Below are 26,996 nucleotides of genomic sequence, written 5' to 3'. Positions count from 1 at the left end.
CCAAAGACCCTTTCTCATTTGGTGTTGAGAAAAATAAACTTTCTCACCCTCTCCCATAAAAGTTCCCTTGGGAACCACTGACAAAAGAAAGGAAATCAACAACCCCTTTTCATCATCAACAACCCCTAGACCAGAAATAATATAGTAATTTGCAGTTTTTCACATAAATGATCTTATTTATTTTACAAATAGCCCAAAAGAGATTAAGAGACTGGCCAAAAGTCATAACAAATATGGTAGCTAGGATGTACCCAGCCAACTCCTTACCACCACTATGCACAGCTCTTGCCCTGAGGCCTGTGCCCCTCACTGGTTCATCCTAATATTCCCCTCTGCTCAAAAATACACCAATTTCTCTTGTAGGAGATTCCTGAGACTGCCTCTTGCTATATCTCAGCCCCTTGCAAATGAAGGATGTGAAACATGAGGTTTTACCAGGAAGCTGATAGGAAGGCTGACAGATGGTCAAATCCTGATTCCTGACTGATTCTCGTTGGTGCCAATGTTTGCTACATTAATACCACCTTACAACTTGGTCTCCCCCTCTGACTTCACATAATTCTTCCTCCTTTTCTCCAAAACCATCAGCTACCATCACTTCCCCATATCCTTATCTCCATTTGGCCTTTCACTGAGTCTCTGATCTCCTCTAAGCCTGGGCTAGAAGCATCAGGCCAGCTGAGAGCAGAGAAGACATTCTGGAAAATAATATCCTCAGGGAACAACTTTAGGATTTCTAGAAGGCCCAATGACAGCCCTCTCACCAGCTGCTGCAGTCTGCACACCAGTATAACTACTGGCTTTCTCACCAATGGCAGGTTTGTCACCAGAGAGAATGGCTTCCATATTTGGTTTTTGTGGTAAGGAGAACCCCTTGCCTGACAAACCAAGAATAGGACATCTGGACTGGTACTCATTCTTTCCTCTAAGATCTTCAAATAATTTTTCCACTTTGGCTTGGTGCCCATAGCACAGTGGTTATGGTGCCAGACACATACACTGAGGGTGGCAGGTTCGAATCCGACCCCGGCCAGCTAAACAACTGCAACTAAAAAATAGCTGGGTGTTGTGGCAGGCGCCTGTAGTTCCACCTACTTGGGAAGCTGAGGAAAGACAATCAGTTAAGCCCAAGAGTTTGAGGTTGCTGTGAGCTGTGATGGCACAGCACTCTACAAGGGCAACATAGTGAGACTATCTCAAAAAAAAATAATAAATTTTTTTCTGCCTCTTAGAGATATGTGTACAAGTCATACAATGTTGGAAGACTCAGGTATGAGCTTTTCATCAGCAGAGCTAAGTTTTTTGCTCATTAGATATTAAAGATCACAACTCTCTTAATAGCTTCTCCAGCCCCACAACAAAGCCATAAGCACAGTTATCAGCTTTGTTACCAATGTGAGAGGAGCTGAACTGTTGCTCTTATGTCCCTCACTTTTGAACACTTATCTAATGCTGCTAAGGGAGAGGATGGAGAAAGGCCAATTTGTAAGATTACCAAGTCAGATGGGAGCCCCTGCCCCACTGGGGAGCAAGAAGTGAATTGTTCCTTGTCAGAGCAGTCAAGTCCTTCTTATCCTTCCTCACAGGAGCCTTACTTGACATTCCCATTCTAATGTGAGAGAAGAATTTATTATTTCTTCTACTTTGTTTAGTATCCTTTCTTCCACTGGACTGCCAGCTCATAAAGGCAGGGACTATGTTTACTTTATTCATCATTTTATTCCCTGTGTCTGGTTCAGTGTCTTGGATATAGAAGATGCTCAAAAGATGTTTTTTGAATAATGAATGAATGCCCCATCCCTGTATCCCCCTGAATCTCCCATAATTCCTTAATATGTATCTTCTACTCCACTCACTCCCACCTATTCATCCCCCTTTGGGTCTCTACTGTTCCCTTCCTTAGAATAGCCTTCCAACCTCCTCCCCACTCTCACTTATCATTAAAGGAGTCAGCAGTTTTCTTCTGTAGTTCTTTTTCATGAGAGCAAGTCTTTTATTTGGCAAGCTATAAGTTCTGGGGTCAGAAGCTATTTGTCAAGGAGATCAAAGGGGAATTGGGGTAACAAGACTTATAGTATTAAAGTGGACACCCCAAACCATAATATTATAGATATAAAGTTACATGCTAGAGATTATAAAGGCTTTGGGATTGGTTGAGAGCTCATTGGAATAGTCAGGGCAGGATTCCTGGAGAAGAAGAGTTATACTGATCTCTGAAGAATGGGTAAGAATGCAATAGAGGAGGGGAATCTTAAGAGGCAAGGAGGCCTCAAGGTGCCAGTAGATGAAAGAAGATGAAAGACTGAACCTACTAGAAAGAAACCTGGCTAGTATAGATTCCTGAAAAGCCAAGGGAGAATTTCAAGCTTGATGTATAAGAACTTAATTAGGTCCCAAGTTGTGAAGGAAATATCATGGGCCTGGAAGTCAAGGCACCTGACTCTTAGTCAAGGCCATGCCAACCTCCAGTCAGGTAATGGCCAAGTCTATTTGACTTTCTGGGAGTCTGCTTGTGTATCTGCTTATATCTATAAAATGCACACAATTATTTTCCCGGGCTGTGCCTGTGGCTCAGTGAGTAGGGCACCAGCCCCATATACTGAGGGTGACGGGTTCAAACCCAGCCCCAGCCAAACTGCAACAAAAATTAGCCAGGTGTTATGGCAGGTGCCTGTGGTCCCAGCTATTCGAGAGGCTGAGGCAAGAGAATCACCTAGGCCCAAGAGCTGGAGGTTGCTATGAGCTGTGATGTTATGGCACTCTACCAAGGGCAACAAAGTGAGACTCTGTCTCTAAAAAAGAAAAAAAAGATTTTCCCAATCTACCACAGGGTGGTTTAGGAACTTTAGAAATATCTTTTCATCTGCCTTAAAAGGAACTTAAGATAGGGAAAAGACAACTGTACCCACAAATTTTGTACAGAGACAATGTATTAAGGCCATGAGACAGGTACAATGGAGAGCTCACATCTCACTGAAGAAAAGATAAAAGATGTATGAAGAAGATAGCATTTTTGTGACAGGTCTTGAAATACAGGAAAGGTTGGCAAACACATATTAACAGAAAACTAGAAGTACTGCTCATGCTAAGTACCACAGTGGATTTTTTGGACATGTTTATATTGCCCACATATAATAGAGCCACGTTTACTACTAGAATATAATTTCTAGCTCTTTGGGAAGAGTGTGGCATTTTGCAAGGAGCAATGTGCGTTCCAGGTGCTCTGGCCTCTAGCCCAGTTTAAAAACTGCTACACTGGAAATGGGACATAGGAGCATATCCTTGCTCCCATCCACTGGCCCTGGTTCCTCTTTATGAAGCTACAGATAATACAGATAAGTCTAACCTTTCCTCTCCTAATCCAGACTAATAGGCATTTGAAAACCTTAATATGCTTTCTTTGAGATTGTTTTATTTACAGATTGAACAACTCAGTCCTTCCAACTGTTTTCGTATTAGATGGCTTTGACATTTTGACTCTTTTCATTGTTCCACTCACTCTTTCTCTTGAAGGATGGTATTAGCATAGAATGTAGGACTTCAGATAGTGCTGACCAGAGCAGAATATGGCAGAGTAAGATTATCTCCTCCTAGGACTTAAAGTCCCTATTTCTATTAATGAAGCCCAACAGCACACTAGCTTTTCTGGTGCTACATTATACAGCAGACTTACATTAAGCTTTCTGTCTACTCAGGTACTAGCTCTCTTTGTAGGTCTACCCTAGCCTACCCAGTCACACAGCCTCACCTAGATTCCTCTTTAAATTGTACCTTGCTGAATTCAGTCAGCTACCCTTCTGAGAATAAGTGTTTTATTATATACATATGCTGAAGATTCTAATAAGTATGAAACTACAATCCCACTAGCTCCAGTGGATCCTGACCTGTATTGGCAGACAGCCTAGGTCAAGATGTGATTCCAGGTTCTTGCCTCTATTTTATACTGGTAATAAAAGGGCTACTACCCTTTGTATGCAGTGTTTTCCAAAGGAATTTGTCTATGGAGACTCTTTAGATATGTTCCAAGTTTAATATAATAATAGTTACTGCTATTAAATATGATAATGAAATCCCATCTGACAATAATGGAAGTATAATATACTGTAGATAGTGGCAGCCCCACAGTAATCTGTGTTGGTCAGATTACACAGAGAGGTCTGTGTCCAGTGTGAAGGGTAAGGAACTCCACTGGGGCTTGGTGCCTGTAGCTCAGTTAGTAGGGCGCCAGCTACATACACTGAGGCTGGAGGGTTTGAGCCCAGCCTGGGCCTGCTAAACAAAAACGACAACTGCAATCAAAAAATAGCTGGGTGTTGTTGCGGGTGCCTGTAGTCCTAGCTACTTGGGAGGCTGAGACAAGAGAATTGCTTAAGTTTGAAGTTGTTGTGAGCTGTGATGCAACAGCACTCTACTGAGAGTGAGAGCTTGAGACTCTGTCTCAGAAAAAAAAAGAAAGAAAGAAAGAAACTACTGGGACAGCTAGGATGACTGGGGGATTTGAAATCAGTCTCTAAGGAAACAGTAGAAGGAAAACACAGGACCTGTTTTAGCCTAGGGAAAAAGTGCTAAGGCTGTGTAACTCATGGTGGAGCCTTTCATCTTCAGTTAACTTCTGGCTTAAGGGTCTTTTCTCATAGCCTATTACTTCTTGTGCCTTTGGTCAAGGGCTTCTGATTTCAATTTAAATGTGGGCAACCACTTATATGATATTCATGAGGTCTTTCCTGAATCTGCCTCTTTCCCCTTCTTATCTGCTCAGCAGAGATAAGGTTACTTCCGTTCATCTGGCCTATCTATTTCCAAAGGATACTTAACTTTCTATTAATTCAACACTCCAAAAACCAATGCTGAAGAGCAGGGTAGGAAATATCAGTTTTCTCTTTTCATTTTTAAGGAGCCATATTGTAAGACTCCAGCCTCTCACTGAAACAGATTGCTGAGCTGGCTAACATCCCCAAGAATTTCCTTCCTGTGTTCTTTGTCCAGGATAACTATGATTCAAGGCTGCCAGGATGGCAAGTAGAACACTAAAATGGCTACTCTCCCTGCTAAAGACCATGACAGACATGGAAAATTAACCATGTTACTCTTTTTCATGGAACCAAGACTATGCTTCAGAATCCATCTTAACTCAATGCTCCAGGCATCTACTACTGATCACTAGGTATTGGCATATGGGATAAAACATGTTTATCACCTGTGCTATATGTAGTCTATGGAGCATAAGGGTATAAAATGACATGCAAGAATGCCTATTGAGCTGTTATGAACAGTGAGGACATTTATTGATACTGCAGAGGAAATATTGATTCCCTAATATGGAAATTAGTATTTCATCTTATATCCCAATTGAGATGGGATTCTTCCTGACAAATTTGGACTATAGTCTTTATCTTCTCTACTGCTTGATAGAACACAAAAGGACAGAGCATAGCCCACAGGTAAAAAAGAAAAATAGAATTAAGCCATGGGACATCCATACCAGGATTAAAAGTAAAGTACTTAATGAATAAAGTATATGGTATATAAATTATATCTCAATAAAGCCATCCAAGAATGATAAGTTAAGCACCAAATCAAGATTCAGTATAGGGACATGAGGGAGGTAAAACTCCTTTATAAATATCATGAGAAAAATGAGGCACTTAGTATTTGTTTCTATATCTGATCAAAGTTCACTAAGACCTTATCTACTGATGGCAACAAGTTCAGACCCTGAAACAAATTCGCAATATCCTGTTAGATACTAACATACGGCAAAATAGTGTGAGTTATACAAAAGGCTCAAAAGAACTGGGAAGAATAGAAATCTAGGATGAATTAGAATAGAGAATAATTTCTAACCAATTTTCTAAACCAAAATTTTCCAAAGAATATTCCATAAAATGTATTGGTTCTGATTATATTAATGAATATAATATGAAAAAGGGTTCTATAGTTATAATAAGCTTGGGAAACATTGAGTTAAACAAAGATGAAAAGGTTCCTTTACTGTAGGACTTCTCAGAGCTTTTAAAATTCTAGTGGACATTGTGATAGGATAGAGTGTGTAGTGTTTCACAAAGGAATTTATCTATGGAGCCTTCTTTTTCTCCATGAAGTATCCCAAAGGATCAATATTCCTAACAATATACTATAAGAAATGCTAGTCTAAGCCATGGTTGGCTAAAGGCTTCACCAGTTGCTTTATAAGGATAAAATTGGAAATTAATATGTAACTATAAATCATTTATAGCTTGTATATAATTATGTTTAAGTTAACTACATAAGACTTACACTACACAGTGACTACCATATATAGAGTCCTCACTCCACAGTTTTGATATAGTTAGTTCAATAAATCTTAGTTAAATTTCCCCTTCAGGTATTGTTCTAGATAGATAAGATAGGGTGGACTCTGTTTATAACAGCCAGGAGTCTGGTGGCCAAAATAGGCAAAACCAGGCAAGGAATCACAATAGCTGGGCTTGTTTCTGCCTGAGTATGGCCTTTTGTTACACTTATATTTCTCAGGGCTAGAAGGTCATTCAGGAAATACTCTTCAAAGCCAATGTCCCCTCTTACTTGTACACACACTCACCTCACCATCACAGAAACTTAAAATTGATAGTCAATAATCACAACTGTCTGATCCTCAATTTGACATCTCTGATAATAACATAGCTAAGTGCAGATTTGCTTGAACTGGCTCCTGAGAATGTAAAGCCTAGTGAGGAACTCCTGTGAGCCTATGTCTACCTCCTCTCCCAGGCCAGACCCTCTGGGGCTCCTTTCTAAATGACTTCCCTACTCCAGAGTCCCTCCGTGAAGTCCAGGAGTTCACCCAGCTGTTCCACAGTTAGGTCTCTGGGTTATGCGCCAATTTCCAAATTCCAGAGCACAGCCAGATCCAGACTGGTTTACCTACCTACTTACTTACTTCCTCCTGTCAAGAAAGCCAGATTCTCACCAGTGTCTCCTTAAGAAACAATGACATGGGACTCTGTTGTGCCACACCTCTTGCTTCCTTCAACCAGCACCTCTGGGTATCAGCCTGATTTTCCTCTTCCCAACTACTCTGGGGCTTCCTGTACCTGTTCTCCCAGGTCTGATGTAAGGCACAAAGCAACTAAGCCCAAGAAGCTGAATTCCCCATGTTCCTTTCTACACACAAGGCTCCACCTGCCCCAAAAAGGAGGGGAGCAGGTCCCTGAGACTAATCAATTTTGAGTGAAAAAGCTTCTGTTTTCCATTTCTGTTCACATTGGGCAATAGTAGGGGGTTGGGAATGACTCAGCCTGAACCCTAGCTACCATGGATGCACCTGCCTGCAGAGGCCACACTTGGGACCTCTGAGAAGCCAAGTCACCCTCAGTGACCTCACCTCAGAAGTCTCCTCCCTTGGCATACCTTGCCTAGAAGATAGTATCCTGGTTGCTGCTTCTACCCTAAGTGTAGCTTTTCAGGCTAGGCTCAGAAAGGGAAGTACAAGTTCTTTTTCATTCTTGCAGGTAATGCAGTAACACACATATCCATTCTAGAAGGAATCAGTGAAAGGGCCCATCTCAGTTAGTCAGTCAGTCAGCCAGTCAGAAACAAAGCCATAGGTTTAGCCAGAATGATGGTAAAAGGTCAGGCAGATTTGAGACATAAAATACTCAGACAATAAATGTTTTTATTTTTCTTTCAGAAAAGTGCTGCTGGAAAGAGAAAAACAACAAAAACTCACTATGGGTCCTTGGTTCCACTAATTCTCTTGCATGCATCAAAAGCAGGTTGTAGAAGAAAAGTATTCACTAGCAGGTATACACATTTCTCAGCAGCCCTGTTAATGCTGTAGGGGCAGTGTCACTCTGACCTTTGTTTTTCCAGGACTTAAAGCAAAGGAAAATAGCAGCTTTGTCTATTATAACAGTTGCGGAGGCCAAGAGGTACACAGGCCCTCAAATTTCCTGAGTAATCACATTCTCTTCCTCCAAGCAGGTGTCCATGCCACAAACCTGGGAGTCACTCTTAACTCCTGACCTCTTCATCCCACCTCCAAACAGGTATCATATCCTGCCTATTTCACTTCATTAGTATCTGTGTATCTGTCCCCTCCTTTCTCTGCTTTAGTGCAGGCCTTCATTGTCTCTTAGCTGGATTACTACACCCATCTCTGTATTAGTTTTCCAACCTCTAATCTCATCTTCTTTAATACCTCACCCACCAATGAAGTGATAACCTAAACTCAAATTTGATCATGTTAGTCCCTTATTTACAACATTTCGTTCATTCCAAGCATACCCTTTTGTTTCTTCTTCCATGCTCTTTGCCTGGAATTCTTGCTTTACCTCATCTTGTTAGTTTGCTAAGCTACTAATACTCTTCCAACAGCCAGTTCAGCAATGTCTCTCCTTGGTGAGGTCCTCCCTGACAAGTTGGTAAGAGCTCTTATTGCTTTCCTTTGGTCTTACTGGGCCTAGTTCTTACTTTTCTTACATTGTTCACTATCCTATAATGCCTCAATCTGTGCCAAACTGTGAAAAATTCTGTTACTGGGCCTTGCACAAAGCCTAGTGGAGAGTAGGTTCTTCCTTAGTGTTTGTTGGATGAAGAAGTGAGTAGCAAGGGGCTAAAGGCCTAAGCAAATCTGATCCTTAGTTTGCAATATAAGAAGGAGGAAGTATGCCTCTCCTCAGGGGCCTGAGGAATACTGCTGGGTCACAAGCCACATGGACTCACTATAAGAATCCACCCGTAAATTGAAATGTCATCTGACTATAAGGAGACAATTCAAGGTACATACATGTAGGTCAATTTTCTATAGCAGCTATTTGCTATCTTTATAATGGTCACTCTTCTTCAGGAGCCATGATGGTACACTCACTGAATTAATGCCCAGTCCTGACCATCTCCACCCAGGAGGCAGTAAGAGTCTGAAATTCCTTTCCAAGCTCATGTACTCGAAGGGTCAGAACCTTGACATTCTTCACCTTCTCTTAAGGGGAGTGTCACTCTTTCTCAGGAAACACCTCCATTGATATTCACTCTTTACTGACATGTATCTAAAAAACCCTATTGTAGCCATTTGAGTCCATCCTTCTCCTGGCCATCTATAGGAGAGATCTCACTTGTCTCTGTATCCTTCAAATACCTGGAACTGTGTAGATACATAGCTAATGCTCATAAACTAAAGAGTTAACAACAGATAACGTGGTTTTAGTGAGGCCAGACTAGCATTTCTCTCAAGTGTGCAGAATCCGTCTGGTGCCATATGCCATTCTTTAAGTTTCTTTTGCCTCTGAGAGTACAGGAGGCAGGGTGATGCCTGATACAATTAAGTGCTTAAAAGCTCCATTTGTTTTTCTTGCAACAAATTTCCTCCTCTCCAATTGCTACCAAAGAGAAGATACAGACTGTGCAGCTGCACCAACCAGCCGAGCAGACAATAAGGCCAGAGAGCCTATCCCTGTTACTCACAAACAAAAGCCCAGACTTTACCCGACTGTTCCACAGAAAGTCTTGAGCTGTTGGGAGCATCTCTAGATCAGTGAGGTGTATGGCTCAGACTCAGAGTTGACACACCACTGTGCCCATCCCTGGCAGTTTCTTTGGGAGTATCTGTGCTCAGAAACACTCGGGATTGACTGGGAGATAAGACAACAGCAGGAATGAAGCCCAATGGATAGATCTCTAAGAGCTCTCATTTCTTTCATAAGGAGACCCTGGGGAGCTCTCTCAGGGACAGGCCCAGGCCTGGTTCAGCTGCTGAGATGCAGCCAGGCCAATTAAATAATTGGTGTCATAAGAAAAGGAGGAAAGCCATTCCCTATAGGCAAACTCCCACTCCAGACAGGAGGTTCCATGCAGCTGTGACAGCAACAGCAGCAATAATAGGGCAGAGATCTCTTCCTCTTCCTCCCACTAGCTGAGAACTAAGGCTTAATTAGCACCTTGGAAACACCCAGATATCCTGGCGGTGCCTTCTCTCCCAGCTTCTGCCACTCCCCCAGGCCTCCTTTCCAAGCTTGAGTTTCTCTTTCAAGTAAATAATTTTTTAAAAAATATGTGCTCCCCCATAGAATTTATCTTTCTAAGTAAGGAATGGCCTCTAGATCCTTTCCACTAGTATGATCTGGAGAGGGTTATTTGATGATGGAGTCCATGTAACATGCCTCTATCCATATGGCATGGTTGACAAAGGGGTAGTACTGATAGCAGCATTACCCTATTACCTTATAGCAGCATTACCCTATTACCTTGGGGCTTAAGGAGGCAGCTCCTGTTGCCATCAGGGGGCCTTACACTGAAGGAGTAAGGAAATAAACTTTTTATGAAAAGTTTATTTTTTATGAAAAAGTAAAACTTTCTATGTGAGCTATAGGAGGACAGCATTACATCTGTGTCTGTTTAGCCAATCACTGTTTTCCTGATACTTACTGTAGTATCTGGGATAGAGCAGATGCTCAATAATTATCTGGTGAATCAATCTGCCAAATCAATGGTATCAGGTCTCTATATAGTCTTTGGAAGGTGGAGTGGGGAGCTATTGTTTGTTCAAACTTTAAATAGTTTGTCTTCATAAATGAGAAAATAGTCTGGGAAAGAAGAGAGAACCTAGAGGTTTCAATAAATAATTGCAAAAATGAAACAGGTCACAGTTGAGTCTGAGCCTAGGATCTTAGTTTTCATTATCTACCCAAATACCCCAAAGAGTCATTTTTCTCTCTCTTCTGCCTTTTACCTCTATAGTATGCTACCTTGATTCCTTATGCCCCCCCACAAAAGATTCCTGGAGAAATATCACACAAGATTCTACTGGTCTCAACAATACACAAGACATTTAAAGAGTTTTAGGGTACCTCTAGACTACAGCCTGGGGACAGTGTCAAGAAGTAGGGCAATGCATATGACCCCCAAATGGGGGGTGACTATATTGATGTTTCCACAAGGCTCTAATTCAACCTGTACAAAGTATTCTCTTGTGGACAAGGGCTACTTTAGCCCTTGTGAAAAAATGTCTGAAGGACAGCTTTTCTAAGTGCTTCTTTGCCATAAGCACTTCTATTCCAGGGCCACACAGACCAGAAAGAGTTTGGGAATCCTCTACTCAGCCAAACCACTATGCAGAACTTCAGGCAATAACAGAGGCATCAAAGAGAACTAACAGAGCCTGATGGTCCTATTCCTTCCTATTCTCCTTTTCTGGATAGTTATTGCCTCCCTTCTTAGGAACTCCAGAAAGGAGATGAGAACTAACTCATCCCTTTCTTCTCCTGACTCACTTGAACCTCCTTCTCCTCCTCCTTCATCTACTACCCTTTTTGGTTCTTGATTAGATGTTGGTACAGGCAACAATCTAGGGCACTCTAGTGTAACAAGCAAGTTTGGCTGGAAAGAGAATCCAGAAAGGAAAGTTCTCTTTAACTATCCCAAAGTCCTTCTTTAAGTTCATGGCATGGATTTCTCTCCAGGATTTTCTGGCTTCCAGATAACTCAATGATGACATCAGGCTAAGAAAAAGTCTTGGAGCATCTCTCTCTCCAGTTTAATACTGTGCACTTCTATAAAGCTTCTTTGTTTTGTTTCTAGAACTACGTAGTCACAAAAGGGGGGAAAGTCATTTATTTCCTTCTAGGTGGTTACTAATGATTCTCTCTATAATTTTCCAAAAGGTATAGGATAGAGGCCATGGTGGGTCTTTGCCAAGGTCCATGGTGGCTGCTGTAATGAGCAGGCTACTTGCACAGGAAGTCACAAAGTATCTCTCAGACAGGAGCTGTGGGGTCAAGAGTAGAGCCTGTTCCTGGCCACCCCACCTAACACAGAGGGAGGAGACTTAGGGAGCTCCAAAGCTTCAGAACTTGGGGAGTTCAGCTCCAGTAGAGCTCAAAGAAGAAAGCATCCACACTTTCAGGTTCCTAACCCACTCTGCCTCCTTCCAATTCTGCTCTCCTACTCCAAAGGAAAAATGCGAACAGAACCTGAGTGCTCCCTTCCCTTCCCCCTCTCTCTATACCAGCTGACTAGGCCTCCCGCGCCTCCTATCCTGTCGCCAGGCAGACAAGCGACTTAGGTTGCCCCCCGGGGAGGTGGCCAGCGGGCATATTCTCCCTTAGGCCTACCTAGCCTTGGTGCACAACGTCGCCCTCCCCTCCTTGCCGGCAGCGATGACATCATTTCTCCCTGACTCTGGGACCGCTGACAGGCGGCAGGATCCGCGCCCAGCAAAGGACTCCAAGCACGTAGGCCTCGGCTGATGGGGGCTCTTCCGAACTGGTGGACACATGAGGCTCCAGAGCGGCCCCACCTCCTCTCCCGTCTGTTCTCTAGCGCTTACATCTGCACCCATTTCTCTATCTCGCTGCCGCGCACTGTCCTTCTGGGTCCAGATACCCACAGTCTGGAACGCCTGCGCTTCCTCCAGAAAAGAACGGAATTCCCAGGTCCTACACAGACACCGTGCCCTCCACGAGTACCTGGATCTGGTTTGGCGTTCCTATCCATACCCAGCGGACAGGCGAGCAGGCCCCTCCTTTTCTAAAATCCTATTTCCAATCTCTCTTAGCTTGACTGCTCCCCGCCCTAAGCATCACAGGCCTCTAGGCTAAATGCTTCCCTGTCTCCTATCAGCCCCCGTGGGCTTCCTTGGCTGCCTGAGGTGCCCCATAACAGCTCTCTTGCCATTTCCTGGTATGGGCCTCCGCCGGCGGTGTGCACCATTGTGCCCCCCACCTTTCCACTGGACGGATCTCTTCCTCCGCCGACAGCGCCCTCCGCCCTTACAGATTCCTTTGCTCTCACCCCGTGTATTTTCCCACGGCTTTCCTGTCCTACAAGTCCTCCTCACTTGCCAATGCGTTTTCAGAGCTCTCTTTACCCCATTCCCCATTCGATGGCGCCCCCTCAGCACAATCCCTACGGCCAGATTCCCTCCCTCCCCCTCAAGCGGCGCCTCCTCCAGGCCCTGGCCTGCCCGCCGCCCGCCCCCTCACCAGCGGCTGCATCTCCGAGTGCGCGGTGGGCACCTGGAACCGGTCGATCTCCTCCATCATGGTGCCGGCGGGCGAGCGGGCCAGGGGCCGGGCGCGGCCGGGGACGCCAATGGGACCGCGCGGGGCGGCGGCCCCAGGAGCCCTGCGGGTAGTGCAGAGTAGGCCGCCCTGGACCAGGCGTCTGGGCAGGCGGCCGGGCGGTCGGAGGGGTGGGCGGAGGGGCGAGAGGTTCGCAGGGTGGCTGAGGCCGGCGTGGCTCCGTGGGCTTCCTTGGCGCTACCGCGGCTATGGCCGATCAGAGGCGCCGGTCTCGCCTCGCCTCCTACTCCGCCGCCGCCTCCTGTCAGCAGCTCAGCCACTGCGGTGACTCGGCAACTCCACTTCCGGGTCCGGGACACCGCCCGGATTCTGCATTATACATGAGGAGGCGGTGCCTGGGCGCCCCAGCCCTTCCCACAAGCCGGAGACCCGAACGCAGGCGGCAATGGGTGGTATTATCCTGAGGGGAGGGGCTTAGTGGAGACTGAATCACCGCGCGCCCAGCCCCGCCTCCTCGCCAGGATGGCTGGAAGCGCCTGCGCCTGGGCTGCCGGTCGGTTGCTGGGTAACCGCGTCAGGGAGGAGTTGACTCTATACCGCAAGGGCAAGGGGACCCACCACGACGGCTGTCCCCAAAGAACCCCTGCGACTGGGAATTGAAGTGGAAGAGAGTTCAAATTTCCTGTGCGTGGTCGAGCAGACGGACATATTTCTTGTCCTCAGGCGAGGGAGCGTTTTACGTGCTCTCCAGGGTTGAGATTTCTGCTTCCGCGAAGATGCCCCCTAAACAGACTCGTAGGCAGGTAACGCACGGCCCCACCTGCCCTGTCCTGTTGACCTTTGACCTTCGCCGCCATTATTATGACCATTGATAATACTTCTACTGATATTTGATGTTTTCTCTGTTGAACCCCAACCTCTGTCTCTTGTGACCTCTGGCCTCCATACTCACTGACCTGTGACTCTGAACTGCTCTCCCTCACTGATCCTGGCTCCATCTCCCATACTACCTCTAACCCTCTGTTTCTTACCTCTTTCTTACTCATCTTCCCTCAGCACTCCCATCCCCTCATTCCACTTGCTCCACATAATGCCCCCCAGGCCCACTCCCACCAGTTCCATTACTCATTGCCCTCATGGTTGTTCCTAAGGAGCTGTTTGTCCAACCTTTTGTTGTGTGCTCAAAGCTGGAGTAGGTAGGGGACACAGGCCTTGCCTTTTGAGATCCACAGATGGGGTACAAGAAAACTGTACAGGAGACACAGGACAGAGTATGCATAGGAATTTGGTTTAGATTTTCTATGCTGGGAGACTTGTGAAGAGAGAGGGGTCAGGCAAAGAGGAAGAAGAGAGAGGTTCTTTTTCTATCCCTGCCCCAACCCCCACCTGGACAACATAAACACTGGCCCCTAACTATTTCTAGAAACTTAAATGTCTCTCTTCCCTGTGAGCCCCTGGCCCAGTCCTGTGACATTGCTGGGTGAGTCAATGTAAACATTGTGTTCAAATTGTGAACATAATGTTCTTGTTGCCACCTGGCCAGATGTCATCTTTTCTCACAAAAAAGCCCCAAAGTCACCTCCCTTAATCCATGGAACCCAGAGTTCTGCTTTCCTCCTCAGTATCACCATGTAGGGTAAGGTAGACCCATTTTCTCCAGGAGTTCTCAGTGGTGAAGCCACTTAGTCCTTCAGGAATCACTTTTTCCAAACTCTTAATAAATTATCACTCTGTGGCTAATGTACAGTTTCTAGCTCTGTAAAGCAGGACTTCTATTTATTTATTCTAAATTTACCTCACTCAAGCCTAGGTATAGTGAGGCTTGGAGAGCAAATTTCTGCATGTATGCTATTTGTGACTTTATCTATTTTGGTCTGTATTCCTCCATATTAGCCTTTGTGACTCTGCTTCTTTGACCTGGTCTTCTACAGCAGATGGATCTATCTTTCTTGGATTTCTGCATCCATGGGGAAACTGCTATTCCCATATGGTCATGCCTTAGTTGGGATTGAGCTGTGTTTCAAAGTTCATGTGCTGTGCTTGGGCCTACTGACCTTTAATTTACAGGCAGTTAGTTTTTAAAGCAACAGTATTAAAATCTGGTTTATTACAATAAAATGGAACATTTTAGTTGTATGTGTTGACAAGTTTTGACAAAAATATACACTTGTGAACCACCACCACAATCAAGATACAGGCTACTTTATCCCAAGAAGTTCCCTGTGCTTCATCCCAGTCAGTTCTCTCTATTGCCCCAGCCCTGCCCATGCCAGGTAACCACTGGTCTGCTTTCTGTCATTGTAGATTAGACTTGTCTTTTCTAGTAACTTGCAGCTTGAACAAGCTTGAGGATGTGTTTTTCCAGCCCATTAAGAGAAATACTGGAGACTAGTTACACCGAGAGCAGACAGGTGATAGCAGACAGTTAAGCAGAGAAGCCTGGGTTAACTGACTCTGAACACATCAGCACTGCCCTCTGAGGGAAGGGTTGTTTTAGTACAGCCTGAATACTGGCATCTGTGGGTCTGAGAAAAAAGACTGGGTTGTGTACTTCATTATCCTCTTGTCTCAGTGAAGCCTAATTTGGGTCAGTACTAATTGGGTATGAGATAACCTAGAGGTATTTGAGAAGTTGTCCCTCTCCTCTGGGAGCTCGGTTCAATGAGGGAGACAGGACAAAGGCATATAAAGGTAAGGGAGGATGGCATGAAGTAGCAGTAAGGGTTTAGGGAGGAGGCAAGAAGGACTTGGATGCTTGCAGTGTTGAGGGAAGGTTATGGATGAGTTTGTTTGGGGATAGGGAAGAGTTTAAACTCTATTTATTCATGTTACTGCTCTGATCAGACTTTTTAGTGGCTCTCTGCTACTCTCAGGACAGAATCCCAAATGTCCAATTTGCTTGGTATGGCCTGCAAGGCCCTGCATGGTCCAGCCTTTGCTGTTCATCCTTATTCAGATCTCCCCACTGCTCTGTGAAAACTCTGCATTCCCAGCAAACTAAACTGAACTTCCCTCACTTCCTAGAAGTGATATCTATACTCTCTTTCTCCTCCAGGCTTTTGAAACTGCTGTTTCTTTTGTCTGCCTGGTATAATCTTTTCTGTCTGCTGCCATCTCTTCTACTCTCCCCTGCCATCTCTTCTACTCTCCCCTGCCACAAATCCCTTCCATCTCCTAGTCATACTTAAAGTCTCAGCTTGACCTTCTTATTCTCCTACAAGGATTAAGTCCCTTTTCTGGTAGCAGAATACGGTGATATCTCTACTAGACTATTACCTCTGTTATGGCAAGGATCATGTCTGACTTGTTCATTGTTGATTCCTCTGTACCTAGCACAATACGTGTAGTATATTAAGTTCTGGGAAAATGAGTTGAATATGAATTCTGATTACCTGAGATATTCTTTGGAAATTTTCATCTGAGTGTGTTTGAAAGATAGGAAGGTGAAGTGTACCTGGATAGCGAGACTGTTGAGGAGTGATAGCAAGGAAATGTCACTGTGTAAGTGTGTTTTTCTTGTTTCTCTGGGTTCATGTTTATATCTCTGCTTTGGCAGCAGGGCTGTGTATGATTCAAATTTGAACAGTATTCATGCCTCAAGAACTGGGTGTTGGAGACTAAAAGGTAGAAAATAACAGTGATGTGAATATTTAATAATGATTTATTGTACCTACTCTGGGTCATGTACTAGCTATTGTGTTCTAGCTATTAGTGATATAGCAAGACACAAATATAGCAAGAAACAGTATTATATACTGTTCTAGCTATTAGTGATAGATCAAGAAACAAACACAACAAACAAAAATCCCTCCTCTCGGCTTGGTGCCTGTAGCTCAGTGGCTAGGGCGCCAGCCACATACACCAGAGCTGGCAGGTTCCAATCCAGCCCAGGCCTGCCAAACAACAATGACAATGACAACTAAAAAATAGCCGGCATTGTGGCAGGTGCCTGTAGTCCCAGCTACTTGGGAGGCTGAGGCAAGAGTAGCTTAAGCCCAAGAATTTGAGGTTGCTGTGAGCTGTGATGCCATGGCACTCTACTGAGGGCAACATAGTCAGACTGTCTCAAAAGAAAAGAAAAAAGTCCCTGCTCTCATAGAGCTTATCTTTTAGTTGGAGGTAAATTTTCAATAAACAAGTAAAACATATAGTATATCAAATGGTAATAGGTGACAAGGAGAAAAATAAATCAGGGAAGTAGACTAAGAAGTTCGGGCAACCAGATGATTATAGTTTAAATAGGTAGTCAGGGAGGGCCTCACAGAGGGAAAGTTGAACAAGGACCTGAAGGAAATGAAAGAGCTGGCTATGCAATATCTGTGTATGTGGATGAAGCATACTAGACAGATGGCATAGCAAGTATAAAGTCCCTGAGATGGGAGTCTACTACACAGCAAGGAAGGGTGGGGGAAAGTAGCAGGAGATAAGGTCAGAGAGGTAAATCCCTCTACCCCTTAGAATTAATCAAATAACCCATGGACTATTAAAATGAGTCATGATGGAACTCTATGAATCATAATTTATAATTAAAATGCATGAATTTCAGGGACCATAAACCATGACTAGCTCAAAACATCACTGCTAATGCCCCAATAACAAAGTGTCCTTCCTGAAAATTATGAGAATGCCTCTGGCTGCATGTATACATGTGCAGGAGGAGCTTTGCAGGAGGAGCTTTGCAGCATTGCCAAACATTGCCTGGCAGCCAGGCTTCTTTGTAGAAAACCGAATTAGAGTCTTCTGTCAACTCCAGTTAAAAGCTAATTTTAGTTTATGACTAACAAATTTTAGTACCCCTTTATAACTCAGTTGGTTACCATAAAAAAAAAATCAAAGCCTGGAATTCTGCATCATTCGTCTGTAAAAGCCAAAGAAAAGACTTGTGTTTTGGACCATTTTATAGTCTCTCAGCAGGCCCCTTGGGAGCAATACTTTCAGAAATATTGATATAGATGAAAGGTGACTCGGGGGAAGTGATCAGGATTGGGCACAAGGTCAGAAAAGAGTCTTGTGTGATTCAGAGATTTTGAGTCTGGTGATGAGGTCTGGAATCCCTAAGAAGAAAGGACAGGAGGTGAGCAGAATCTAGGGGAAGTTGTTTTTCTGGATGTCCCAAGTAAGATATCCTCAATCTAGTGACCCTTCTCCTTGGTGTCATCCTTACACCTGTCTTCCTCAAGCCCTAGATATACTCTATCACCCCTTTATCTACTAAATATCTCTCAACTCAAACCACTTTTTACCATATTTACTTCTACCTCCATACCTGAATCTACAATCATCTCTCATGCAGAATGTTGTAACAGCCTGGTAATGACCTCAATCTCTCATACCCTTTCCAATCCATTCTCTGTACTGCATCAAGAGTGATCTTTTCAAACTGCCAATCTGATTATGCCATCTCCCACTCACAACACTTCAGTGACTGCCCATTGCTCTTAGGATAGGAACCAAATTTTTAGATAACCATTCATGGGCCCATATGAGCTAAGACCTGCCTGGATCTCTAAACTTTAACTTGTACCACTCTTCCTCCATTATTTCTATATTTCAGTTTTATGTGCTATTCTGTTTTTCTGGAGCACTCTTCACGCCCTCCCTCCCACATACTCACTCCTAAGATTTTAGCCCAAAAGTCAACCCCCACAACCCACTCCAAGGCTCCCTACCTTTTTACTGAAGATAGGGTTAAGTTTCTTCTATTATATAGACTTATTATTCTATGTTCCTTTCTTCCATAGCATGCATCACAGTTTGTAATTATTCACTTATATAATTATGTGATTATTGTATGTCTCTCCCATTAGACTGTGAGCTCCTCAAGAGCAGGGGCTGTGAATGTTTCTGCTTACATTTATATTCTCAGCTCCTAACACAGTGGCCATCATGCCAAAAGCTCTCAATGAATGATGTTGAGTGAATAATGAAATGTGGTGGGGGAGCTAGCCTTGGGTGCTATGGAAGCATGTGAGAGGGGATCCTGACACTAATTCCAGGGGAATCAGGAAAGACTTCTGGGAAGAATACCAGCATTTAGAATTTGTACAGAAGAAAAGTAAAAAATGAAGAATAAGGAAGAGTAACCAGAAAAGTAAGACAAGGAAAAATAATGTCCCAGAAGTTAAAGGAAGAGTGTGTTTCTAGTGTGGTTAACTGTGTTGCATGTGCTAAGGCTTATCAGTGAAGATAAGCACCCAGACATAGCCATTAGATTTAATAACTAGGAAATTGTTGGAAAATTTGGAAAAAACAATTTCAGAGGTAAAAGCTAGACTGAATTGAGCTAAGAAGGCAGTAAAGATCACAGAGATTAGACTTTTTTTTTTTTAAGCTGAAAGAAAGAATTGAATATACTAAGCATTGCAGGGAAGGGCCCCAGATAGAGAAAGAAGTTGATGATTAAGAAGAAAGATTAATGTCTTGGCATCCATAGCACAGTGGTTATGGCGCCAGCCACATACACCAAAAGTTGGCGGGTTCAAACCCAGCCTGGGCCAGCTAAAACAACAATGACAACTGCAACAACAACAAAAATACCCAGGCGTTGTGGCAGGTGTTTATAGTCCCACCTACTTGGGAGGCTGAGGCAAGAGGATCGCTTAAGCGAAGAGTTTGAGGTTGCTATGAACTGTGACACCATGGCACCCTACCCAGGGCAACATAGTGAGACTTTGTCTCCAAAAAAAGAAGAAGAAGAAGAAAGATTAAATAATGACTAGAGCTAGTCTTTAAGGAGCTGGGAATGGATCAGTTGTGGACAGGAGGAGGAACTCTTTGTAATAGGAGAGGAGAAAGGATGGATGCAAATGATGATAATTTTGAGGTTTAGCAGCAGAGAGTTGAAAGAATTTTTTCCTCCTTTCCTGTAGTGGTGTTATGGAATTCTCTTTAGAAGTGATAACTAGAAAACAAATTTTGCCAATGGCTGTTCCATTTTGTTATGATTATAGTCATGCTATTTTCAGAGTTATGGTCTGAGGTTTGTCATGCACAATTATCAGATTACAAGCCAGCTGTGAGCATTTGAGGCCAGAGCTTAGTCTTCTCCCCTGTGTACTGTGGAGTCTACTACATTGTTAGTGCCAGGTACTTGAATAATAATGGCAAGAGCTTTTGTGCTTATCACTAGGCTTTGCAGTCTGCAAGCTGATACTGAGGAGTAATGTTGATTCTCTGGCTCCAGCTGTGAGCAAGTCACATGAAATTGTTTTCTGCCAGTTAGGAATTTATATGGAGTGCTCAGTTTTCACAGTCTCTGAGCACCAACAGAGTTGTGTGGAAGAAGCAACCAAAGGACATAGCTATTGATCAAACTTTAGTCTGACAGCTCTTTGTCCTACTCATAGAGTCACTGGATTCTGGTTTGTATGGTAAATTCATGTCCTCCATTTATCGCATGTCCTGTACAGAGAACCTTGGGAGGGAGAACCAACTCAAGCTTGGTTCTTTTTTAGCTGTCATATTAGAACCTGGCATATAGGGGATGCTTAATAAATACAAGGTGAATGAATAATGATTGAATGAGTTAGTTGATGAGTGAATAAACGAATGATGGAAAGGTATGTACTAAAATACTCTGAAGACTAATTTTTCTTTCTTAGCCTGTAGAAGAAGCAACTCTTGCCTCCTTCATCTAGTCAAGGTAGCCTGATTTTGCTAATCACTCTAGTTCTAGTGTTATTTTTACGTGCCTACTTTTATTCTTATCTCACATCTATTTTCTCTCTTCTTCTTTTTTTTTTTTTTTCAAGACAGAGCCTCAAGCCATCACCCTGGTAGAGTGCTGTGGCATCACAGCTTACAGCAACCTCCTACTCCTGGGCTCAAGCGATTCTCCTGCCTCTGCCTCCCAAGTAGCTGGGACCACAGGTGCCTGCCACAATGCCCAGCTATTTTTTGGTTGCAGTTGTCATTGTTGTTTGGCAGGCCTAGGCTGGATTTGAACCCACCAACTCAGGTGTATGTGGCTGGTGCCTTAGCTGCTTGAGCCACAGGCACCGAGCCACTCTCGTATTTTTTCAATGAGTTGTGTATTTAGCCTCAAATTTTGTCTGGGGACAAATTGGAGTATAAATGGCTAAAATAATCTGTTGATCCTTGGATAGACACCTAGTTCCATGCCTCTGTGTCTTTGTTCCTCTACATGGTATGTCCAAGTCTTCTCTATTCTTTCTGACCACTATAGGCTTGGAAAACACTAAGGGATGTATCACTTAAGTTCTTTAAATTGTGACTAACAGAGGCTCTCTCAGGTTACCTCAAATAAAGGGAAGTGAAAAAAGGGGATGGTATATGTATGTGGTGGGGGTGTTGTGTATGGGTATTATAAATATAATATATAAGCTAGAAAGGAATTAGAAAGCTACCTATTCTCATTTTTCAACCAGCCAGATTTTCCATGTTCCCAAATCCCTTGTAACTTTAGCGTGCTTCCAGCTCATTGTGACTGCTCTTGTTTCTCCCTACCTCACAAACATTTTCATCAATATCTGCATCCAACTGTTGGTTGTCTCTGTAGTCTTAGTTCAGTCTCTTAGAGAGGGAATCTGATGCCTAGGTCATCTGTTCACGCTGGGCATTATCACTGAGGGACAAGATCCTGTGAGTGTCTAAGCAGTCAAAGCTATGAGCAAGGCTGTTTCCCTTAAGAGGAGGTGTTCTCTTTCCTCAGCTGCTTGAGTGCAGGATATAACCTATTTTACTGTAAAGTAACTTCTACATTGTTTGTGGTAAATCTCTTTCTCATGAATTGTACAGGAAGGGGCCTCAGATTTCTTCCAGTCCAATGCCTTCATTCAAGGATAATATTTACATCACAAAAGAGCCTGTCCTTTATAAAAGCTTTTACTGTAGAGTTTTAAAAATAGCATGTTTCTGTGATGAATTTTAAAATATAGCAGACTTGGGCAGCTCCTGTGGCTCAAGGAGTAGGGTGCTGGCCCCATATACTGGATGTGGTGGGTTCAAACCCAGCCCTGGACAAAAACAACAACAACAACAACAACCAAAAAAAACCTGTAAAATACAACAGACTTTATATATAACTGTTAAAGACCTTGATATAGGAGATTCATATTCTGACCATGATGGAGCAATTTGTACTGGACTTGCCCTCCCACTGCAAACTGTAAATCTGAACACAATATATGGGACAACTGTTTTTAGGCACTGGATAATAGACAATACAGGATAGGGATGCCTGAGGGAAGGAAAACACTCAAAATGAGTCACATATTTATCCTTGTTCTCTCCTGGAGAATAATTTCTTGATTGTGGTTCAGAGAGACAGATCCAAAGGAGGACACAATAATACCAGTGAGATAACTGAGAAGTTAAAATTTGCAGGCAATGACTTTAAAACAGCTATCATAAAAAGATATTTAAGGACCTGAAAGAAATATTGTTTTAATGGATATACAGATGAGGAATCTAAGCAAAAAAATGGAAGCAATAGAAAAATACAATATCAGAAATAAAAAATTCACTGCATGGGTCTGAAAGGTAATGTGAATGGCAAAAGTGAGCTAATCTTTTTTTTTTTGAGACAGAGCCTCAAGCTGTCACCCTGGGTAGAGTGCTGTGGTATCATAGCTCACAGCAACCTCCAACTCCTGGGCTTAAGCAATTCTCTTGCTTCAGACTCTGAAGTAGCTGGGACTACAAGTGCCTGCCACAATACCTGGCTATTTTTTGTTTGTGATTGTCATTGTTGTTTGGCAGGCCTGGGCTGGATTTGAACCCGCCAGCTCTGGTATATGTGGCTGGCGTCTTAGCTGCTTGAGCTACAGGTGCCAAGCCTAAAAGTGAACTAATTAACATATGTTTTACCTCATATGTTTATAACTTTCTGTGGTGAGAACACTTATAATCTACTTTCAGAAAAAAAAAAATTTTTTTTGAGACAGAGTCTCACTCTGTCATCCTGGGTAGAGTACTGCGGCATTAGCCTAGCTAACAGCAACCTCAAACTTTTGGCCTCAAAAGACCCTTATACCTCAGTCTCCAGAGTAGCTGAGACTACAAGCACCTGTTGCAATGCCCAGCTAGTTTTTTTCTATTTTTAGAGACGGAGTCTCACTCTTGCTCAGGCTGGCTTAAACTCCTGAGCTCAAGCAATCCTCCCTCCTCAGCCTCCCAACGTGCTAGGATTACAGGCATGAGCCACCATGCCTGACCTTACTCTCAGCAATTTTTAAGAATACAATATATTATTATTTACTACAGTCACCAGAATTGCTAAAATAATTCATTTTATATGATTTGATTTATTTAATGAGGCCCCTATTGATGAATATTTGTAGTTTTTCCACTTTAAACATATTACAAATAATGCTGCAGCAAGCAGTTTTGCACATACATTTTATGCAAGTGTGAGTATTTCCATAGGAAAAATTCAAAAGAGTGGAGTTGCTATGTTGAGGGGTATATACATTTTAAATTTCAGTAAATATTGCCAAATTATCCTACAAAAATTTGCATCAATTAGCACTCCCACAACAATATATGATAGTACCTGTTGCCCCACATGCCTCTGTTTCAAATTGTTGATCTCTCTTTCTACTACCAACACTTATTGAGTGCCTTCTGTGTGTTTTAGATACTGCACTCGGCTCAGGGATTTGAAATGTATTCAGTGTAGCTGGAGGAAGATTTGTTAGTGAATTGCTATCCTTTGGGACCAAGAGATTTTACCCTTTTAGAAATGGGAACTACAAGCTGGTGAGGTATTTAGTTTCAATTTAGCTTAATGGAAACCTGTTAGTGAGCTTTAAAATAAGGATCAAGACAACTGAAATGGTAAGCAGTCTCTTGGGCCCCGGAAGGAGGATACAGAGTCTGTGGGTTTGTACACTCTGAAGAGCCCCTCTTTCCAGGAACAATCATAGTTTTGCATTGAACTCTTGGGTGGAGATGTAAGCTGCTTAAGACTCTAGTCATTCATAGGGTAGATGCTTCCTCATAGGCAAAGGGCCATACCGATCCTTTGTGGCTGAGGGCAGAGCCAGGTCTTTAAATGGGAATGTAATCCTGTCAGCCATCATTTATTAGGTTCCATTTTATGCACTTTATGTGTTGTTGACTCATTTAATCCTCATAACAAGCCTATGATTATTTGAGAGGGTGTCATTGTGAAGCCCATTTTTAAGATAAGGATACTGAGGTTCATAGAAGATAATTAACTTGCCAAGGGTAATAAAACTAGTAGGAAGCAAAGTGAAGACTCAAACCCAAGTATGGTTGACTTCAAAGCTCAAACTTGAGGTCCATGGCTCCATCTGATCACATATTCATTTTTCAAATATGATATCTCTATAATAGGAAACAGCTTAAGAATTTTTTTATCTCCTTATTTAACACCTAAAATATACTCAGGGACAAATAGATTACATTGTTCAGTGGGCTGTGAGCCAAAACAGATCTAAAAGCAGGTGGTAATAATAATCATGTGTTACATTGACCAGAATTTTTATTTCAATGTATCCTTCCATTGACTATATCATTTGATCTGAACCATTCTCAGTGTCCTTGTCTTTAAAATGGGAACAGTTGGCTTGATGGTTACAGCACCAGCCACATGCACTGAGGCTGGCAGGTTTGCACCCAGCCCAGGCCAGCTGAACAATGACAACTGCAACAAGAAAATAGCCAGGCCTGTGGCAGGCCTCTGTAGTCCCAGCTACTTGGGAGGCTGAGGCAAGAGAACTGCTTAGGCCAAAGAAGAGAGGCACACGGCCTACAGACATATGAAAAAATGCTTATTATCCTTAATCATCAGAGAAATGCAAATCAAAACCTCTTTGAGATATCATCTAACTCCAGTAAGATCAGCCCACATCACAAAATCCCATAACCATAGATGTTGGTGTGGATGTGGAGAAAAGGGAACACTTCTGTACTGCTGGTGGGAATGCAAACTAATACGTTCCTTTTGGAAAGAAATTTGGAGATCACTTAGGGATCTAAAAATAGACCTGCCATTTGATCCTGCAATTCCTCTAATAGGTATATATCCAGAAGACCAAAAATCACTTTATAACAAAGATATTTGCAACAGAATGTTTATTGCAGCCCAATACATAATTGCTAAGTCATGGAAGAAGCCCAAGTGCCTATCAATCCACAAATGGATTAATAAATTGTGGTATATGTACACCATGGAATACTATGCAGCCTTTAAAAAGATGGAGACTTTACCTCTTTTATGTTTACATAGATGGAGCTGGAACATATTCTTCTTAGCAAAGTATCTCAGGAATGGAAGAAAAAGTATCCAATGTACTCAGCCCTAATATGAAACCAATTTATAAGCACCCACACTTCCATATGAAAGCTATAACCCAACTACAGCCCAAGATGAAGAGGAAAGAGGAAGGGAGGGAAGGGGGAACTATGGGTGGAGGGAAGGTAATTGGTGGGACCACACCAATTGCATTTTACAAGGGTACATGTTAAATCTACTAAGTGTAGAATATAAATGTCTTAACACAGTAACTAAGAAAATGAGGTGCTCGGCGCCTATAGCTCAACTGGCTAAGGTGCCAGCCACGTACACCTAAGGTGGCTGGTTCGAATCCCCAGCCCGGACCCGCCAAACAACAATGACGGCTGCAACCAAAAAATAGCCGGGCGTTGTGGTGGGCGCCTGTGGTCCCAGCTACTTGGGAGGCGGAGGCAGGAGACTCGCTTGAGCTCAGGAGTTGGAGGTTGCTGTGAGCTGTAATGCCACGGCACTCTACCCAGGGGGACAGCTTGAGGCTCTGTCTCAAAAAAAAAAAAAAAAAGAAGAAAATGAGGTGAGGGCTATATTAACCAGTTTGATGAAAATATTTCAAATTGTATATAAAACCAGCACATTGTAACCCCATAATTGAATTAATGTACACAGCTATGATTTAATTAAAAAAAAAGAGAGAGAGAGAGAGAACCGTTTAAGCTCAAGAGTTTGAGGTTGCTGTGGGCTGTGACACCATGGCACTCTACCGAGGGCAACATATTGAGACTCTGTCTCAAAATAAATAAATAAATAAATAAATAAATAAATAAAACGGGAACAGTTTTACCTTCATTGCAAGGAGGCTGTGAGGACTAGGTATAATGTCCATACAATGCCTAGCAGGATGCTTAGGTATTCGTTAGTACTCACTAGATTGCAGCCAAGATGGTGATAATGATCAACTGGTCTTTGCCTCTTCTCTCCCTCCCCTGTCCTTTTTGCAGATTATGCCAGACTAATAGACTTCCAACATTGCTCTTGGTATGCCACTGTTGTACATGAGACTGTCTCTTGTCAGCTATCTTATTCTCTCTCAGCCTCTCTCTATAGTTTTTCAGACTTCTTTGGGACCTATTCTCTGTCCTTTGGCTTTCTCAAGTATTCTAGGACAGATTGAGTGGGGTTGCACTGAAGGCTGGGCCAAGCTAGGAGGGATGTTAACCTAAAGATCATCCAAAAGTGTCCTGAGCCATGAAGATGATCCAGAACTATGTTAGAAGAACAAGGCAGCTTTTTCACAAGATGGCACCGAAAGCAAAGAAGGAAGCTCCTGCCCCTCCCATAGTGGAAGCCAAAGCAAAGGCATTGAAGGCCAAGAAGGCAGTGCTAAAAGGCATCCACAGCCACAACAAAAAAGAAGATCCGTACATCACCCACATTTCGGCGGCCAAAGACTCTGAGGCTCCGGAGGCAGCCCAGATATCCTTGGAAGAGTGCCCCCAGGAGAAATAAGCTTAACCACTATGCTATCATCAAGTTCCCTCTGACCACTGAGTCTGCCATGAAGAAGATAGAAGACGACAACACACTTGTGTTCATTGTGGATGTCAAAGCCAACAAGCACCAGATCAAACAGGCTGTGAAGAAGCTTTATGACATTGATGTGACCAAGGTCAACACCCTGATCAGGCCCGATGGTGAGAAGAAGGCATATGTTTGACTGGCTCCTGATTATGATGCTTTGGATGTTGCCAACAAAATTGGGATCATCTAAACCAAGTCCAGCT

At 43.1% G+C, this 26,996-nt stretch overlaps 2 protein-coding genes and 1 pseudogene across 4 annotated transcripts in view; 2 read left to right on the top strand and 1 right to left on the bottom strand.

Annotated features, from left to right (window-relative positions):
* Positions 1–13,357, bottom strand: part of FAM219A (family with sequence similarity 219 member A) — a 55,275-nt gene extending 41,918 nt beyond the window's left edge. For both annotated transcript variants that reach the window (XM_012811705.2, XM_012811706.2), the window contains exon 1: positions 12,957–13,357. In XM_012811705.2, the coding sequence (XP_012667159.1) occupies positions 12,957–13,016 (60 nt within the window). In that variant the 5' untranslated portion in view covers positions 13,017–13,357. The remainder of the gene's footprint in view (positions 1–12,956) is intronic.
* Positions 13,358–13,524: 167 nt separating this feature from the next.
* DNAI1 (dynein axonemal intermediate chain 1) overlaps positions 13,525–26,996 on the top strand; it is a 59,760-nt gene continuing 46,288 nt past the window's right edge. Inside the window, exon 1 of one of the 2 annotated variants that reach the window (XM_003800272.2) lies at positions 13,525–13,798. In XM_003800272.2, coding sequence (XP_003800320.1) covers positions 13,772–13,798 — 27 coding nt within the window. In that variant the 5' untranslated portion in view covers positions 13,525–13,771. The remainder of the gene's footprint in view (positions 13,799–26,996) is intronic. The other variant, XM_012811657.1, reaches the window with a different exon arrangement.
* LOC111728601 lies at positions 26,512–26,983 on the top strand (annotated as a pseudogene).

Source organism: Otolemur garnettii, unplaced genomic scaffold (genome assembly GCF_000181295.1).
Source record: "Otolemur garnettii isolate 467f Iridium unplaced genomic scaffold, OtoGar3 scaffold00172, whole genome shotgun sequence".
NCBI lineage: Eukaryota > Metazoa > Chordata > Mammalia > Primates > Galagidae > Otolemur > Otolemur garnettii.
The sequence above is the reverse complement of the archived record's forward strand: the minus strand, read 5'-3'. Positions and strand labels throughout refer to the sequence as shown.